General features: G+C 42.1%; 1 protein-coding gene across 31 annotated transcripts in view; it reads left to right on the top strand.

Moving 5' to 3' along the window:
- Positions 1-234: 234 nt before the first annotated feature.
- STN1 (STN1 subunit of CST complex) overlaps positions 235-17,395 on the top strand; it is a 59,728-nt gene continuing 42,567 nt past the window's right edge. For 9 of the 31 annotated variants that reach the window (XM_086377638.1, XM_086377613.1, XM_086377612.1 and 6 more), the window contains exons 1-4: positions 246-536; positions 1,225-1,417; positions 8,152-8,247; positions 13,119-13,187. In XM_086377638.1, the coding sequence (XP_086233764.1) occupies positions 456-536; positions 1,225-1,417; positions 8,152-8,247; positions 13,119-13,187 (439 nt within the window). In that variant the 5' untranslated portion in view covers positions 246-455. Of the gene's footprint in view, positions 537-660; positions 922-1,224; positions 1,418-3,855; positions 3,877-8,151; positions 8,248-13,118; positions 13,188-17,395 lie in introns of those variants that run through there. The other 22 variants (XM_086377627.1, XM_086377616.1, XM_086377625.1 and 19 more) reach the window with 7 other exon arrangements.

Below are 17,395 nucleotides of genomic sequence, written 5' to 3'. Positions count from 1 at the left end.
TCTCTGGCAGAGCCAAGGCCTCACATTCACTCAAGAGCTCGAGTTTAGGTACCAACATTATCTAAAGTGAGACTGTATAGTATCAAAGAGTGGGTGTGTTAGTAAATCATTTATCAAGTGTAAATAAATATTTAAAATACCACAATGTAACCCTGCTTTTGGTATTGCTTTATTTGTTCATTTAACATACAGGGAAAGAAAAAAGTCTGACCCAGTCCTAACCTCTTGGAGGTCATGGGTCAGGGTCCCACCACTAAGTTGGGATGAAAGGGGGACTTAAGAAGGCGGGGATTGGGCAGCAGGAGTTTTAGGGCCAGCTTCCAGGCCTCGGAGATTTGGGTTCTGCACTTCCTTGGAGACTCAAGAAAGTCGCTGCTAGAAGCAATGGGCCCCGCGCAGCCCTTGCCAAGGCCGGCCACCACCTGGAAAGGAGCACCTGGCTAGGCCGCAGCGGGATGCAAAATGGGGCGCGGCCTCGTTGGGAAGGGGCGGAGCCGCGGGCGGCAAGAAGGAAGGGCCTGGGCGGGGACACAGTGGTAGGTCCCGCGCGCGGGAGGGTGTCGGGCCCAACCCCCCAGCTCCTTAGCTGGGAGCACGGGAGGTGACTTCGACCTAGCGCTTCTGCTCCGGGCGGGGTTGGCGGCGCCGCCTCCAGGCTTTGGGCGCCCGCGGCCTCTGAGCGCCGGACGGGCCGGGCATGCGCGCTCCGAGGACCTGTGGGCCGACGGCGCGGGTGCGGCGGGAGGGGCCGCGACCGGGTCTGTTTTTCGTTTCCTTTTCCTCCCTTTCTCAGTCTCATCCCCAACACCGGAAGATGCAGGGGCCTAGCTACAAACGGTCCCACCCACTCTACCCCCTCTCGTGTCTGGCCACGAGGGTGCCCATTCCTCTCTGGAACCCACGTATTAAAGCGGTTTCGGGGTACGCATATATGGCCTTATGTCCCCCAAGTGAAAAGTTGGTGTTTAGCCATTTAGAAATGGGTACCTTGGAGAAGGAGAAACACTGCCGTGGGGCAGAAGAAAAAGCCTTGAGGAACTCAGGGGCCCTCACTGGAGGAATACCTCCTTCCTCAAGCCCTTGGCGCGCAGTTTAACAGGCCCGGGGCCCTGGGTTTACCCCTCCCAGAGTTCGGGATGCCTGCCCAGGGAACAGCTTAGGGGCCGTGACGATTTCAATACCCAAGTTACCAGCTTTGCCTCCTGGTTTTTGTCTCCCATCTAGATCTCGGCTCTAGATGCTGAGCTTTTCAGGGCTGGCTGGAAGCCACAGCCCAGTCTCCAGATGGAGTCTAACTCCAGCCAGTGTGAAGACGAAACTCCTTCCCTCTTGTGGGGTTTGGATCCTGTGTTTCTAGCCTTTGCAAAACTCTACATCAGGGACATCCTGGACTTGAAGGAGTCTGGCCAGGTACAAGGTATGTGGCTGGTCACCCAGGTGGCTACTCTGGGCTGCATCTGTACCCCACCCTTCCTTCCCCCAAAGCTGCAGAAATTTGGGGCTTAGGGGCTTAGAAGAACCTTTCCAGTTGCAGCTTTGAAACTGACCTAACCTGCATCCTTAGACAAGTTCATTTCTGTGCAAGTTCAAAACAATCTAAATCTTTTTTAAATAGATGTTTGGGGCAGTAACTTTGTACTGAAGAATGTTTTTACTTGGGTTTGAGGTCTTTCATATTTAAAAATGCTCAGTTGTTTTTCTCTGGACCTGTTTGTGGTAGAAAACTTAGGCCTTACTTCTTTTTCTAACCACTTACCTGGCCTGGGTATGGGTATGTGACTCACCTGTAAAGCTTAAGAGTTTTCTTTGTAAAGAGAGGATTAACTGTGCCTGATTTTCTTGTGGAGTTTGGTTTTGTTTGAATAGATCAGAATCAAGATCAGAATCAAAATAATATAAACTCCCCAAGAGGAAAGACATCATCTGCCTTGTTCATCTATGTAATCCCAGCTCTTAAACAGTGCCTGGCCTCTAATGGGCTCTCGAATCATAGTAACTGGAGCAACAAAGCATTGTAAAGTTAGAAATCATTTTTAAAATCAGAGTGGTGGTCGCTAAAGGTAGGATCTTCATACCTCCAAGTATAGCAAATACAGTTTAGGATAATAAGTAATTCACATAGCTGTGGATGAATCTTCACATGTTTATTATGCTATCTGAGAAGTTTGATTAAACTCTCTTTGCTATTTTGAATGAATAGCAAGCTATGAGTCAGAAGTGGTTAAGAATCTCAACTATGTACAATTTTAATGAGACCATGTTTTGTGTGTTTCCCATCCTCATTACCAATATATTTGGATGACCTTATACCAAAGGCTTTTGTACAGATTTTTTTCACCACACCTTTATTTTCTAAGTATTGTTGGAGATGATCTGGTTTTTTCCTTGGAAGGCAGCCGTCCTTCCTCTCTGTTGTCTGTTTCTCAGACCAGTCTGGTATTCTTCATAACTCATCTCCTTAGGAAGAAATTAATTCACACCAAATGCCAGTCTTGCTTAAAGGTCTTCTGTAGGTGCTCAAGGAAGTATCAGGGACATAACAGGGGCCAAACTCTTCCTGTGGGTGAAGGACTTTATAATGTATTAACACATCATGGAAAACTGCTCCCAGTCACTGGTGGTAATGTTTCAGATGTCATTTTTAAAACGCAACTGTTGCCAAACCCAGGTTTGTGTGCCGCTTGCACAGCAAGACCAAAGAAACCAAAATGTTGGGGTTTGGAGCAGAGAAAGGTTTATTGTAAGGGCCAAGGCAAGGAGAACAGGCATCTCAGGCTCAGAAAACCTGAACTCCCTTCGTGGTTTTCAGGGAAGAGTTTTGAAAAGCAATATTTGGAATGAGGGCTACGTGGTGTATGCCTTTCTTCTGATTGGTTGGTGGTCAGGTAACAGGCTGCTATTACCGGAATCGCAATCATCAGTCTCCTGGTTTTGACCAGTCTGGGCACTCAGCTTGTAGTTACCATCATCCTGGGTGGGGGTTCTTAGTGCCTGCAGAAGAACTCAAAGGTGTGAATCAGGTTGTTAGGTATTCCCCTTAAGGGGGAACTGGGAGTCTGTTTTGTTTGAGGCACTATTGTTTCTTGACTGCTTGGGCTTTGCTTCTGCATCCCCCACTCCCTTAATTAGTAACTGCTTGAATCTGCCCTTTGGAACTCAGGGAAGGTCTAAGAGGCTGAAACCTTTTTTTCTACAAAAAAAAAAAAAAATCGACACAGACACAGAAATGCTTTTGTACCCAGGAGAGCCCCTGCAGGGCCCTGCTTGGTTTCAAAACTTCATGGTTGAAGAAGTCATTAACTAATTTCATAGAGTGATCTTCTATAGACTGTAGCATCCTGAAGGGTGGGAAGTAACTACTAGTCTAGGTTTTAGTTTTGTGTTGTTTTGCTGTTGTTGTGTTTGGTTTGGTTGTCATAAAGAAAAAAACTTTTATTTTGACCGCATAAAATTTAGAAATGCTTAAACAGCAAAGAATATTTTAAAATAACAAAAGTTAACCAAAAAACGACTTAAAAAAAAGAAACAAATGTATAATGAAGAATTCGGGTGGCTTTTGTGGGAGGCTCCTGGAAGATCTTTGGATTTCTGGAATGATAGTGTGTTTGTTATTCATGGTAGACTCCTTGAACCACATCTGATTTTATGCTAATGAGGAACCTCCTGCTGGGCCCCTAGGTAGTTTCAGGGTGGGGGCCTTTCAGGCCTGAAAAACCAACCTTGTGATTAAGAGGGTTGGTTTTGAGCCAGGTGACATCAATCCAACCCTGTGGGAGGGGAGGGGGACTGGCGATTGAGTTGTCAAGTGGGCAGTGATTGAGTCAGTCTCGCTTGTGTAATGAAATCCTCATTAAGACTCTGGACCTTGAGGCTTGGGTGAGCTTTCCTGGTTGGTAATCCTACATCAATGTGTGAAGGCGATGTGTCCTGAGGACCCGGCAGTGTTATGCTTAGTCTCTCCCAGACCTTGTCCAATGTATCTCTTCCTTTGGCTGGTCCCGGTTTGTCCCCTTCATTATAAAACTATAGTCTTAAGTATAGCACCTCCCCGAGTCCCGCGTGTCATTGTATGAAAGTATCAGACCTGAGTTTGCTGTGGAGGGTGTTTGTAGCCAGTTGTCAGAAGTGTGCATGGCCTGAGGAGCCTCAAACTTGGGGCTGGTGCCTGAAGTACGAGTCTCTTACGAGAGACTCTGCCCTTATCCTGGGAAGTTCAACTTTACTCTGGCTAGTCAGCATCAGAATTGCCTTGCAAAATGGTTGCCAATTGTCAGCTCCCCTAAATTAACCTATGAATTTAGCGTTAAACTAACAGGATGTCCTGAAGTTTGACTATGGTGGTGATGATGCTTAGGTTTGGGGTTTTGGTTTGGTTTGATTTGGTTTGTTACAGCTCATAGCATACAGAAATGGTCTTTATTATTCTGAATTTCCTTATCTATATCAAGCTTTACTGATGGGATAAAATAATAGAGACTCTTTTATTTGAATCAAAATACGATGCTTATATTATCTAATTGTAGAGGACCCAATGACATGGATATAATGTATTTATAAGAATTATATTAAATGAATAATGTATTTAAAAAAATATTATCTTAGGCATTTTAATGCTATCAGACTTCAGTAAGAGTATCTGTGAAGTGAAGTCACTCAGTAGTGTCTGACTCTTTGTGACCCCATGGACTGTAGCCTACCAGGCTCCTCTGTCCATAGGATTTTCCAGGCAAGAGTACTGCGGTGGGTTGCCATTTCCTTCTCCAGGAGATCTTCCCGACCCAGGGATTGAACCCGGGTCTCCCGCACCTTAGGCAGACGCTTTACCGTCTGAGCCACTGGGGAAGAGTGTTTGTAGCATCAATTAAATAAAAGGAGTTAGATCAACTCAATGGACGTGAGTTAACTCTGGGAGTTGAAGCCTGGCGTGCAGCAGTCCACGGGGGTCTCAAAGAGCCAGACATTATTGAGTGACTGAACAACAACAACAAGACCAACAAATAAATCAAAGTTGCTTTTAAGAAAGAGAATAAAGGCCAATGTCTCGCAGTGGGTGTGGCTGTTCAGGTCATTGCTGTGAAAGCTGAATCAAAGCTGCCTGTGACCCTGGGTCCCTGAGCCCTCCCAGCATGACCGTCCTCCTTCCTGGGGACCTGACGATCCAGGCAATGGATCCCCTGAGGTGGTTGGGGCTCTGGGAGCCGCATGTGGAGCAAAGGCACCAGGAGTGAAAGGCCCACTTCACAAAGGCTGCAGGTTAAACTCATTGTCAGCCAGTATCTGTTGTGGTGGTGATTTTCTTTTCTTTGCTCCTCAGGCTTTCTCTCTGTCCGTGGAGCTGCCATCCAACTTCCTTTTCTCACAGAAGAGACTTGGTATTGAGAGAAGGAAGTGGCTCTCTCCATTGCTTTTTCAATGTCCTCCTCCTTGTGGAGGTTGTGCTTCTGAAGTCTATCATCTGAGTTTCTATGCACTGGGGGAACTTCCTTCTCTACTTCCAAGCAGTGTATTCCCTCTTCAAACAATTTTCTCTGAATGATTTTACTCAAATCATCTGTTATTTTCTGCTATATGTGTCCTTCACTGTTCTATCTTGCTTGTATGTTTTTCCTTGTTATTTTGCATCTTTGAGTGACTTTGGCCTTGAAGACAAGCATTGACAGTCTATGAGGTGAAAGTTTAGGGGGCTCTCTTTTCAATCTGTTTTCAAGAAAGCCTACCTGTTCAGATATTTTTTAAGTGTTGCCCCATGCAGAGTTGGTAATGTCAGAGGACTGGCATCCACCACGGGTAACTTGAGGACTTGGTTGGCTTTGTGTCATCAATCCTGTATACTCCATGTACTTGGCTTTTCCGTGTACTTCAGCCCAGGTGGAACACCTTTTGGCTGGCGCTTCTCCCCTTCTTAAAATATATCCACTCTTCGTTATAAAAACCACCATAGCAGTACATACCAGGTTATCCCAGGAAGACCCAAAGAGTCCTGGGGCTTGTTTCAAGCCTTCTTGGCTTCAAGGTGCTGGAAAGACATTTCAGGGCCAGGCAGCAGGCCCTCCAGGGGTCCACAAGGCTCCACGGCTCTGCCCTTAACTGCTGGTGTCCTGGGAGCCACAGCCAACCACATAGAGCCCGGTGGGCTGTTGCATCTCTGATGGCACCAGGAGCGCACCGTTTCTAAAGCATGACAACCTGGACCGACCTTCAGTTAGGTTGGGGGAGGGAGAGGCCAGTCAGGTTCTAAGAGAGAGTTCTCCCTAAGTTAGCTCTGCTCAGTACTCAAATAGAAAGTTCAGGGCATTTGGGGAAGCAGAAAGGGCTGACCACAGCCAGAGACCAGTCTGGAACTTGGGTCACCATCACCCCCATCCGGCCCTACAGCAAAGCTGGATGAAAGCAAGGTCTGCCGCCATGGCCCCTGTCTGCGTGTGAGCATGTCCTGGCGCGGGGGTGGTGCAGAGGACGCCATGCCCCACGCCCTCATTTAAACTTCCCTTCTGCCACAGGAAGCCTGAGCCTGCCGGCAAAGGTCCTGTGGGACCTGGCTCCCTCTGAAGGCTCACTCTCTCCTTTGTGTCTGGTCAGTGCAGGCAGGCAGGGCCGGGGGACTGAGGGTCTCCCTGCAGCTCATCACTGGATTTCAATGGTAAGAACTCAGAAGTCATTCAAGTACAGCCCTACTCTGGAGATTTCGTGGATTTTCCACGGAGTCAGTTTAACCCTGTTCAATCCAGGTGTTCCTAGAGGAAGCGACTCTGTTCCAGGAGTGACGCAGGGATCCAGGCTCCTTAGCCCATGTGGCCCCGCCACTTCAGCTCTTGGCCCCCAAGGTTGCCCTCTGCACAGGCTCTCCAGTCTGCTAAGTCATCTTTAGAAGTCTGCCTCTGCTAGGGAGATGGCCCTTCTTTCGGCTAAATTTGACACCTTCAAACCATGTCCCCCTCTCCTAAAATCGCAGGCTGACTGAGGCTCAGAGTTTCCTTGTCCATCTCCCACGTGGGGACTGAACCACAGGTGACAGGTTCCCAGCCCCTGTATCCATGTGGGAAACAAGAGAACCATCAGCAAAGTCATTCTGGTGGTTTCTGAAGGGCTTCAGGGTTCAGTGCAGGGCCCCCTCCCCACAGACGATGTGGAAAAGATAAGCTCTGAGCAGGCTTGGCAAGAACCAGAGAGGGTGAGGGTGGCCAAATGCTGATAACTGAGTGATAACTGAGTCTTTGTTTACAGTTCATGTATGTATTTGAAAAGGAAGTCACCGTTTATAGCCTCTTTCTGAAAGTAAAGAATTCAGTCCTCATAGGGAGGGGAAAAAAAAACGCTGGGAAAGATTTTAATCCCCAGAACCCAGTGCAGGTAGCTTAAGCTCAAATAGGCAGTTCAGGTAAGGATGTTGGGGGTTTCCCAGGAGGTGGGGCAGCACTGGGGCCTCAGGTGGGAACAGGGGACTCACCAGTGCCAGGAGTCCCCCTCTCTGTTCCGTCTCTGTCACTGAGTCCAGAAAAGGCCTCTGGTTGTTGGTGGGTAGGGTTCTCCCTCTCAGGTTTCTCCTCTGGGGGGAACCTGCCTGCTGGCATCTGTCTGTCGCCTAAGTTTTGGAAGTAGAATTTTTAAAAGAGAAGTTTTTGAGTTGTAATCTGCTGGCCCCAAAGGGTCATGTTTTGTAACCTAATTATTGTCTCTTTCTTTAAAAAAAAAAAACCTGCTAATTCGTAGAAATGATGACTGGTTTCCTATAAAAGCCAAAGAAGCCTTTCTCGTGGTTTGCTCTCTCTTTCCTTTTCCAGTCCCTCAAAATATAAGTACTGTGTCAGGTCTCATAATACCATGGCTGTCTTTATGCCCCTTATGAGAGTTCTACAGGGAGGTGCATTTCATTGTCACAGGTGGAGAGATTAACCAGATGTAGTTAGCAGTATTGGTTTTCTCTCTTCTGTACTCGCTCGAGCTTCTTAAAAACCAAACTTTCACTTATAACCCTTGAGGAAAAGACATCTGCATTTCTTAGGGCTTGGCATTGGTCAATAGCCGATTCTTCCGTCTGAAATTTTAGCAAGCAGCATGCCATTGAGTTTCTGACACAGTTAACATTTACTGAAGCAGAAAACGTCATCATACATTATATGGACTTTGCCTTCTTCTTCCCTTTAATTTCAGGTGTATTTTTTTACAACGGGCATCCAATAAAACAGGTGGATATCTTAGGAACCGTGATTGGAGTGCGAGAAAAAGATGCATTCTACAGTTACGGAGGTAAGAACAATTTTGTCTGGCATTGAGTTTATGCGGAAGGACCACACTTAGCTGGACATTGAATCTAAAGAAACCCCAGCCTTTCAGAGCAGCGGAGGTCTCTCACAAACTCTTATGTACTTGGCCCCTAATGGGAACCATTTGCAGCCACCAACATGGACTAAGTGTCAAATGAAGCAACAGGTAGGAATGATACTGACGAATGCTGTCAGGTGACAGTTGTTGGGAGCTGGGAGACAGAAGACTTAAAATGCAGTCCAGGGTCACTGGCTGATCAGGGACAGACACCTGATACCTAGGGCATAGCTATAAATAGCAGACGATGGTAGTATACGTTTATATTGATAACCTTTAAAGTAAGAAGGCCAGACTAACATTAAAGTAAACTTAAAGAAGAGGGGAGAGATGGAAAAATAATTTACAAGATTTATATCCAAAACAGTTTTTAAAAAAAACATTTTGGTACCCAAAGGTGTAAAGAATATCAGAAAATTTCCCTTCCCTTACGATGACAGAAACTAAATAAAGGGTTTCTATATAGTTTGAACACCAGCAGATTGTTAGAATATGATTTAGTGTCACTGGTCTTGGTTTTTTTTTTTCATTGAATTTAATGTCATCATTTTAGTATATTGCCTACAATTCTCATAGTTAAGAGGCCAAGCTAAATGTTTTGTGGGAACCTTAACTTTGAATTCCAAACCTTTGCTATAATTGACTTTGTCACTTTTTGTTGTACTGACTTGGATTTGCATTCTTGTTCTACTTGGGGGAAAAACAGAAGGTAGTTGAACTAGGTGACCAAGAACATCCCCTTGACTATCTGTGTTTGGTTGATAATTTACAGATACAGTTTCTCCAACATATATTCATTTTCCTGGGGATGATTGTCTTGTGCTTATGACATGTGAGAGGGGAGATTTCTCACACCCTCTGCTTTTTCCCAGCCTACATATATTTTTTTAAACTCTAAAATAGATCATCGTGTCATATATCCCCATCCTGGATCTCTTCTGTGCCTTATTTTACCAAAGATACTGGTTCTCTTTATCTCCAGACAGTTCAATAAACATTCACCGAGTTCCTGTAGCATTCTCAACTACTGGCTACTACCTTATCTGTAAGACGTTATAGTACTTCCTCTCCAAGTACCAGTGATGAAATATTAGTATTTTTCAGTTTACAGAGCACTTCTACATGCATAATTTCATGTTGTTCTCCTCCTAATCTTTTGAAGTTGAAAGGACAAATATTATTGCCATCTTATAGACGAGAAAACTAAAGCTCAGTTATTTGTTCAAGGTTCCACTGATGATCCAATCTCTTTACTGACTCCAGTGTTCTTGTAGTCTCTGTATAACTCAAATGTGGTTTTTTTCTCTCCTACACCCCTCCCCCCAAAAGATCAGCTGCACCTTTTTTTTTTTTTTAACTTGTTTATTTGGCTTAGGTCTTATTTGCAGCATACAGGATTTTTTTTTTTTTTTAGTTATGGCATGTGGGATCTAGTTTCCTGACCAGGGATCAAACAACCCAGGCCCTCTGCTTGGGACCGTGAAGATCTAACCACTGGGCCACCAGTGAAGTCCTTGAAGCATCTGGTTTTTAATTTTCTGATTTTTAGATCAAAATGTGGCTATTTGAGGACATTAGTCCTGGCTCTAGAACCAGGCCAGATATAATGTCTCTGACCTAAAAGGGCTTCATCTAACCCCTTTTCTCATTATGAAAAGATGAAGATGATATGGCTGCCTCTTCCCCAATAACCCTTTCTCTTAGACTGGATATCGTGAGAGTGTGACACATTTGTGGTTTGTGGGGACATGAAAAGCATTTGAAAGTTGAGAGTAGAAACACTTCTGCGACTTTAATTCTCGTGAGGCCTGCTCAAGAGAGAGCTACACACTCCCTGACACTCTTAGGCCCAGCTTGGCTCTCGGGCTACCTGCCAGGCGGCCACTCCTGCTGTCCCAGGTCCTGTTTGTTCCTCCTGACTCACCCCACTCCTATATGCTAGATTTGCTTCCTGCTTAGCCCGATTCTTCCCATGGCTGAAACAAAAGGTCAGCAGCCCAGGTCATGGCGCCCAGTGTGGGAGGACTGCCCAGCACTGCAGGGACGCTCCCCTTCTTGGGCCTTCCAGCAGTGAGACCTCAGGGCGTTGGGACAGGGTCTGCCAGGAGAGGTTACAAACCAGGAAGTCAGAGAGCTTGGTGGGGGGATCCTGAGCACACACAGCACCTGGCAGCAACTCAAGCTCAGACCTAGAATCCAGGGAGACTATAGTTAAGACCAGAATGACCTCACGTTTTCTAGGACAAATGCTTGGGTGCTAATATTTTTTTACTTAACATGGTAAATCAAGAGTTTTAAACTGGCCAGAAAAGTAGTGTTGCCTAGAAGCGTCATACATTTTATTGATTTTTTTTTTTTTTTGCTTCTTAAAATGATACTCATTATAAGATAAAATTTAAAGCCAGAGAAAATTTTAATAAATTTTCATAAAATTCCTGTGAAAATCTATAAATCAGGCAAAAACAGTGTCAGTGTTTGGGTGAACATCCTTCCTATATTTTTAACATGTTCCTAATATGAAGAAATGGGGCTTCCCAGGTGGCGCTAGTGGTGAAGAATCTACCTGCCAATGAAGGAGACATGAGAGACATGGGTTTGATCCCTGGGTCAGGAATATCCCCTGGAATAGGAAGTGGCAACCCATTCCGGTATTCTTGCCTGGAAAATTCCACGGACAGAGGAGCCTGGCAGGCTACAATCCATGGGACCACAAAGAGTCAGACATGACTGAGCACAGTATGAAGAGACATAGATATACCTTCTTTCCTCATTGCTATTATGCATATTTCTTTCTCATTTTAATATTCCTGAAATTAAGCTTACAGTCAATGTATACATTGACTTTGGGGTTCCTTCTATATTCTCCAAAAGAAACTTCCATAAATATTTTAGTGTCTTAAGATCATTTCTATCAAAACAGACTAATATTTTATGCAAATTAGATTACATATAAGATATATATGTCTATATATATATCATTTCTGGGCTGCTGTCTATGGGGTCGCACAGAGTTGGACACGACTGAAGCGACTTAGCATATCATTTCTATTTTACAATGAGATAACTTTTAACAGCAGTGACTGTGAAACTGAAAGGCACTCAGTTGGGTCCAACTCTTTGCGATCCCATGGACTGTACAATCCATGGAATTCTCCAGGCCAGAATACTGGAGTGGGTAGCCTTTCCTTCTGCAGAGGATCTTCCCAACCCAGGGATCAAACCCAGGTCTCCCGCATTGCGGGCAGATTCTCTACCAGCTGAGCCACCAGGGAAGCCCGCAGTGACTGTAGATCTTCACTGTGCTTTGTATTCTCGTCCATCACGCCGTTGTCATTTATTTAACCAGTGTGTGTGTGCTCAGTCCTGTCCAGCTCTTTGCGACCTTATGGACTGTAGCCATTTAACCAGTTAGATATTTACAAACATTTAGGTTGTTTCCAGCTTTCAGTACTGTAAACGATCTTACAATGAATAGCTTTATATAAGATGTATGTATCTGTGTATATTTGTTTTGTTGTTCTCATCATCATAAATTACAGAAGTAAGTACTAAGAGAATATAAACACTTCAAAATTTGATACATATTTCCAAACTAAATCTTTAGAAATTTGGTGTGAATTTACATTCCTACTAACAGCATGTGAGGGTATCAGTATTTTTAATATTTGTCATTCTAGTATCTGAGAAATCATTTAAATTTTCTTCTTTTTTTCTGGTAACTAGTGATTTAGCATACTGACATATGTCTGTTGGTCACTTTTATACCTTTCATGAATGGCATATTTTTTTTCTTTGCCACCTTTTCTCTTATAGTCTTGATCTTTTCCTTATTAGTTTCTGTGAGTTCTTTATATATTAAGATATTAACCCCATCATTTGTAAAATTGCTATACAGAATTAGTTTTTAGTTGTTCAAATATATCAGATTTTTTTTTTTTAATGAATTCTGATTTTCAGGTCTGCTTAAAGAAGTCTTCCCCCCACCAACTCTAAGTCCAGGGTTGAAAGTATTCACCCATATTTTCTTCTCATCTTCTGAAGTTTACCTGTATTATATTTAATAAAGTAAAATCCATCTAGAATTTATTTTAGTTTAAGAAATCTTCTCAGATTCTGCGTTAAACCAGATTTAAACACAGATTTAAACCAGCAATAAAAAGATTTTGCCATGTATTTCTTCTGTATTACATAGTGTGCTTTTATAACAGTCTAGCTGTTGGTTTTTTTGAAAAAATCATTAAGCCCAATGACCCCTTATTGATCCGTCTCTGTTCTGAGATTGTCAGAAATTAGGCAAAGAGAAACACTTACCATCCCTGATCAAACATCTCTAAATTTCTCTGCAGTTATAAATCCAAGTACAATGGAAATTCTTTTATTTTTCTTTTGCACTGTGGATAAAATAAGCCAGACCAGTACTGTTTGTGTGACCAAGATATAATTATGTTGTATCATGAAAGTAAAACATGGCTCTCTGTGATATGTTTAGCTTTCCTTATATCCCCTGCAGTGATAAGGCCTGGGCAGAAGTTAATACCCTTGAGATAGGGCGAGAGAAACGTTGACTACATTCTGCTGGGCTCATGTATTACATTGACATTCCAGAGAATCAGTTCCCACTGGGGTGTGGTAAGCAGTTATTTCTAAGGGTGGAAAAAAAGTTTGATCAGGGATTTGCCTAACCAGGCTGTTGAAAAATGTCATCTTTTAGTTTGGCTGGATGCAGTAGCAGTGTGCTGCTATTGCACACTGTAGTGGCCCACGTCTCTGTTTACTCTTTGACACTTCTATTGCAGTGGATGATAGCACTGGAGTTATAAACTGCATCTGCTGGAAAAGGCTGAATAATACCAAATCCTCATCAGGTAATTTTATTTGCCATGCTTCTTTACTTTACGGGGCTTCCCTGGTGGCTCAGCTGGTAGAGAATCTGCCTGCAACATGGGAGACCTGGGTTTGATCCCTGGGTTGGGAAGATCCTCTACAGAAGGAAAGGCTACCCACTCCAGTATTCTGGCCTGGAGAATTCCACGGACTGTATCGTCCATATAGTCCATGGGGTCACAAAGAGTCAGACACGACTAAGTGACTTTCACTTCACTTCACTTTACTTTTACAGCTGGCCAACAGATGTAACTCAAGCTAGCTCAGGTGAACAGCGGTAGTGCTAATTTTCATATTTATCCATTGGTGAATTACACTGATAACTTGAAGCACTATACCCAGAACTTTGGCTGCTCTGTAAACTGATATAGGGGAGCCCATTGCTTTTCTTGCTTCCATTTCTTTGATGCTCACTTCCTCCTAAGCCTATAGGAATGTAAATAGATAACTAGAAGTTTCAGCATTTCATTTTTACCATCCAGTTATTATAAAAGTCAAGATGGTTTAGCCTAATTGCTGATCAAGTGAGAATCCCCTTGATCTGGATGTATCATTTGACCAATGCTCTTTTGAAAGCCTTTGCCCTGATATGGTTGCCACTAGCTTCTATGTTCGCATGATCTGGATTTTCTGAAATTTCTAGCTTATTCATACAGACATGCCAGGAGTTCTGAGACTGATGAGAAGGTAAGATAGGATTCCTTTGAAGTTAGCCATTAAATAATACAAACTAAAGAAGAACTTTAAAATTGTATTGAACTCATTGGCTATAACTGAAACATCTTTTGGAATTTGTTGAATATATTTTAGTGGTCCTTAGGTAGTTTATGAGCTGCTTAAATTCATAATATTAAAAAAATACATGTATTGTACAATAGTGGTGATCATTTTTGGTTCTAGAGAAGCGATGGAAATTTCGCTTATTTCTTATATCTCTCTTTTTGCAGCATATGCAGTATAGTGCCATGTACACTGGGGTTATTCAATAAATATTGCCAGCTCTGATATCTAACATGTACTATCTATGTCCTTCTGTTATACATGGTGAGAATGTATAACACTTGGAGTAGTTTCTTCTCTTTTTTTCCCCTGACATTACCTGTTAGAATCTCATCTCCCTACTTTGACTCTACTGACCAGTAAGGATGCTCCTTTGCTTAATTTTTGGATGTATTTACATTTAGAATTTGGCCATTGTTTTCATATCACTTTGATATTCCCATTTCCTAATTTGGGAGCATTGGTATCAGTGGTACTACTAAGCTGAGGAAGCTTTGTAGATTAAAAAAAAAAAATGAAGGGAGACAACAGCTTTTTATGCAGATACGTCACAAGGTATGAAATAAACCTATGAAACAATCAGATATTTGAATTTTCATGTATGTCCAGGGTATTAAAATTACTTTCAGGTTTGTGGTTGTATTGTCACGATCTTCAATCAGAAGGGGTAGTTTCAATGTGCTGTCTTTAGATTGAGGGTCAGCATGCTTTTCCTATACGGGGCCAGACAATAATTGTGTTCTGCTTTGTGGGCCCCATAGTCTGCATCTCAACCATTCAGCATCACCACTGTAACACCAAAGTGACTAAGGCAGTACATAAACAAAGGGTCATGGTTGTGTTTCAGTAAAACTTTATTTATAAAAACAGATTGTGGATGGATTTGGTCCATGGGCTGTCACTGATGATACACTGCTGTTTTTAGACATTGTTTTCATTTTAAAAATCAACTCTTAAAAAAAAAAAATGATATCATCAGATATATTATGTAACTCTTAGTAACTTTTAAGATAAAATGTCTATTAATACTGAAAGTGAGATTTTAAAAATAACTGTAAGTAGACCAATAGATGAGTAGTCACAGTTGGTAGCCTTAATTAGAAATTGCTTTGAGAATAAAAGTGAGGGTAAATGTACAAGGAGAAAGCCTGAAAGTGATCCTCATCATGTTATATACGAAGTGATATTTTAAAATTGTTCCCAACTAGCCCATTCTCTCCTTTTAATTTAATTGCCCTCAGTTTTAAAGCTTTCCACTGGAAAGTGGCCATTGAAGACTAATTTTTTTAAACAAAATTTAGTCTAAGTCAAAAATCATGTTCCAGTTGGTATCAATATAAAAATATAATATTAACTCTTATAAATGTCACATTGAATGTACCATTTGGACTCAGCTTATGAGAAAAGTTAAGAAAGCTTGGCATTTAATATTAGAATTTTAAAGGGGATTTATCTTGCGGAGTGGAATAGGCTACTTAAAATGAAATTGTCAGGCTCCAGCCATCTCATTATACTCATTAAATTACACAGCTTGAGCCATTCTTTCAGCAGTTTGGTTCACCCTTTAAATGAAAGCCGAGCCTCTTTTTCTCAGACTAGCTCTCAGTCTGATCATTTCAGCAGTTCTATACAAATCATTTATTATTACCTATAACGTCTGAATCATGGCAGTGAAATTTATAAATATGTTTAAAATTCAGCCTAAATAGAAGAGGACTTAAAGATAGGAACCCAGACAGAATAACCTTTTAAAAAGTAATAACTCGGGTATTTTCTGAAGAAACCCAGTAAGTCGAGTAACATTAAGCTGATTGTGTCTAGATTCCAAGCTACTGGTTACTGGTCTACAAGAGTTCTCCGAGCTCTTTGGGTTGCTTTTTCCCTTAGTATAGTCAGTGTATTAAAAGAAAAGTAGTGCCTTTGTATGTTACAGAGCCACGGTTATCTCAGTTGTATTAGATTAAAAAGCAGAAAATTTGGTCAATAGACTATTATTCATTCCATTACAGGAACCCTAGTATATGACAAAGCAGAAATAATACAACAATAGGAAATAAGTAAGCATTTAACAAATGTTGTTGGTTTAGGTTGATAACAATATTTAAAAAGAGGTAACTGTGACCACTGTCTTGCAACTTACATAAAATAACCCGAAGAAGATAGAGTTACGTATTTACCACAATAAGTACGGGGCTATCTATGTTAAGCTCTTATATATGTTTAGCTGTTACAGCAAAGAAAGCTATCACTGGTGACAAGAGATAGATTAAATGATTTTTTTTCAAACTTGTATGTATGAAAATGAAATCAAATAAACATAAAAAAAAAAAAAGCACTGGAATGTGGAGAAGGGATGTAATCACCATTATTGATAAAGCTTCCCTGCATTTTTTTCAGAAATAAACATAAAATGTTCAAAAGACATGAAGGGCTTATGCATAAAGAAATGCAGAGAGTAGATCATCTTATATAAAAACACATAGTCTGTCTGGCAATTTAAAAGCAAATGAAATGCTGTAGAATCATTATGTATTTTTTAAGGTGTTAAAAACCCAAATGACTGAAGCCAGTGTAGGAGCCATAAGGCTACATGCCTTGCTGGTGACACTTTGTAAAAAGAGAATGGTGATTGTTTGTTTATTTTCTGACACACATTCTGATAATATGCAATGAACTCTAAACCTGTTTGTCCTTTTCTATCCAGTAAAAATGAAAGACCCCAAGGGAAACAAAATTTTTGTTTTGAGGGCCTAATTGTTCATTTTTCATAAGTATCTGACATTTTTTGAATGTTTCCTGTGGTGGATCTGGCATTATGCTAAGCTCATGATGTAAGGATTAACTAAGACCACACACAACAAGTCCACGTGCGAGAGGGACTGTTGCATCCACAACAGAACTGAGGAAACAGGCACAGTGAGGTTAAGCAGCCTGCCCAAGGTCGCACAGCTAACAGGAAGTGACCTGACGTTCAAGCCAGGTCTGTCTGACTCCATTACCTAAGTGCTGACCTCAAAGCCCTGTACAGGGCTAGTGATAAAAACCAAAACAAAAAAAAATTACCAAAGCAGAAAGAGGAAACATCTAATGAGACTATCTAAAACCGTGGCATATGAACATGCCAGAATGCTGTGTTGTTATTTCAAATGCTGGATTGTATAGATTCTGTGGATACATGTGTGTATTTGAAGTGATGCTAGACAGGAAAACAACACAAAATTGTTTATACACACTAGCTGTAACTATGGAAAATATGAGTACATTCATGGCGCAAGCAGCTGAGAATAAAGAATAAGCAGGAAGGCTCTGGGGTTAGAGACTGCCTGAGTTCACACTCCAACTTTGTTGCTAACCAGTCGTTTTACAGTGGGCAAGTTGTTTGATGTCTCTGTAACTCAGTTTCCTCATT

The sequence above is a fragment of the Bos grunniens genome, chromosome 26, assembly GCF_055505025.1.
Source record: "Bos grunniens cultivar Pamir isolate PY7600 chromosome 26, Bosgru_T2T1.0, whole genome shotgun sequence".
Taxonomy (NCBI): Eukaryota; Metazoa; Chordata; class Mammalia; order Artiodactyla; family Bovidae; genus Bos; species Bos grunniens.
Note: the sequence above shows the minus strand (reverse complement) of the source record. Positions and strands in the feature narration are given on the sequence as shown.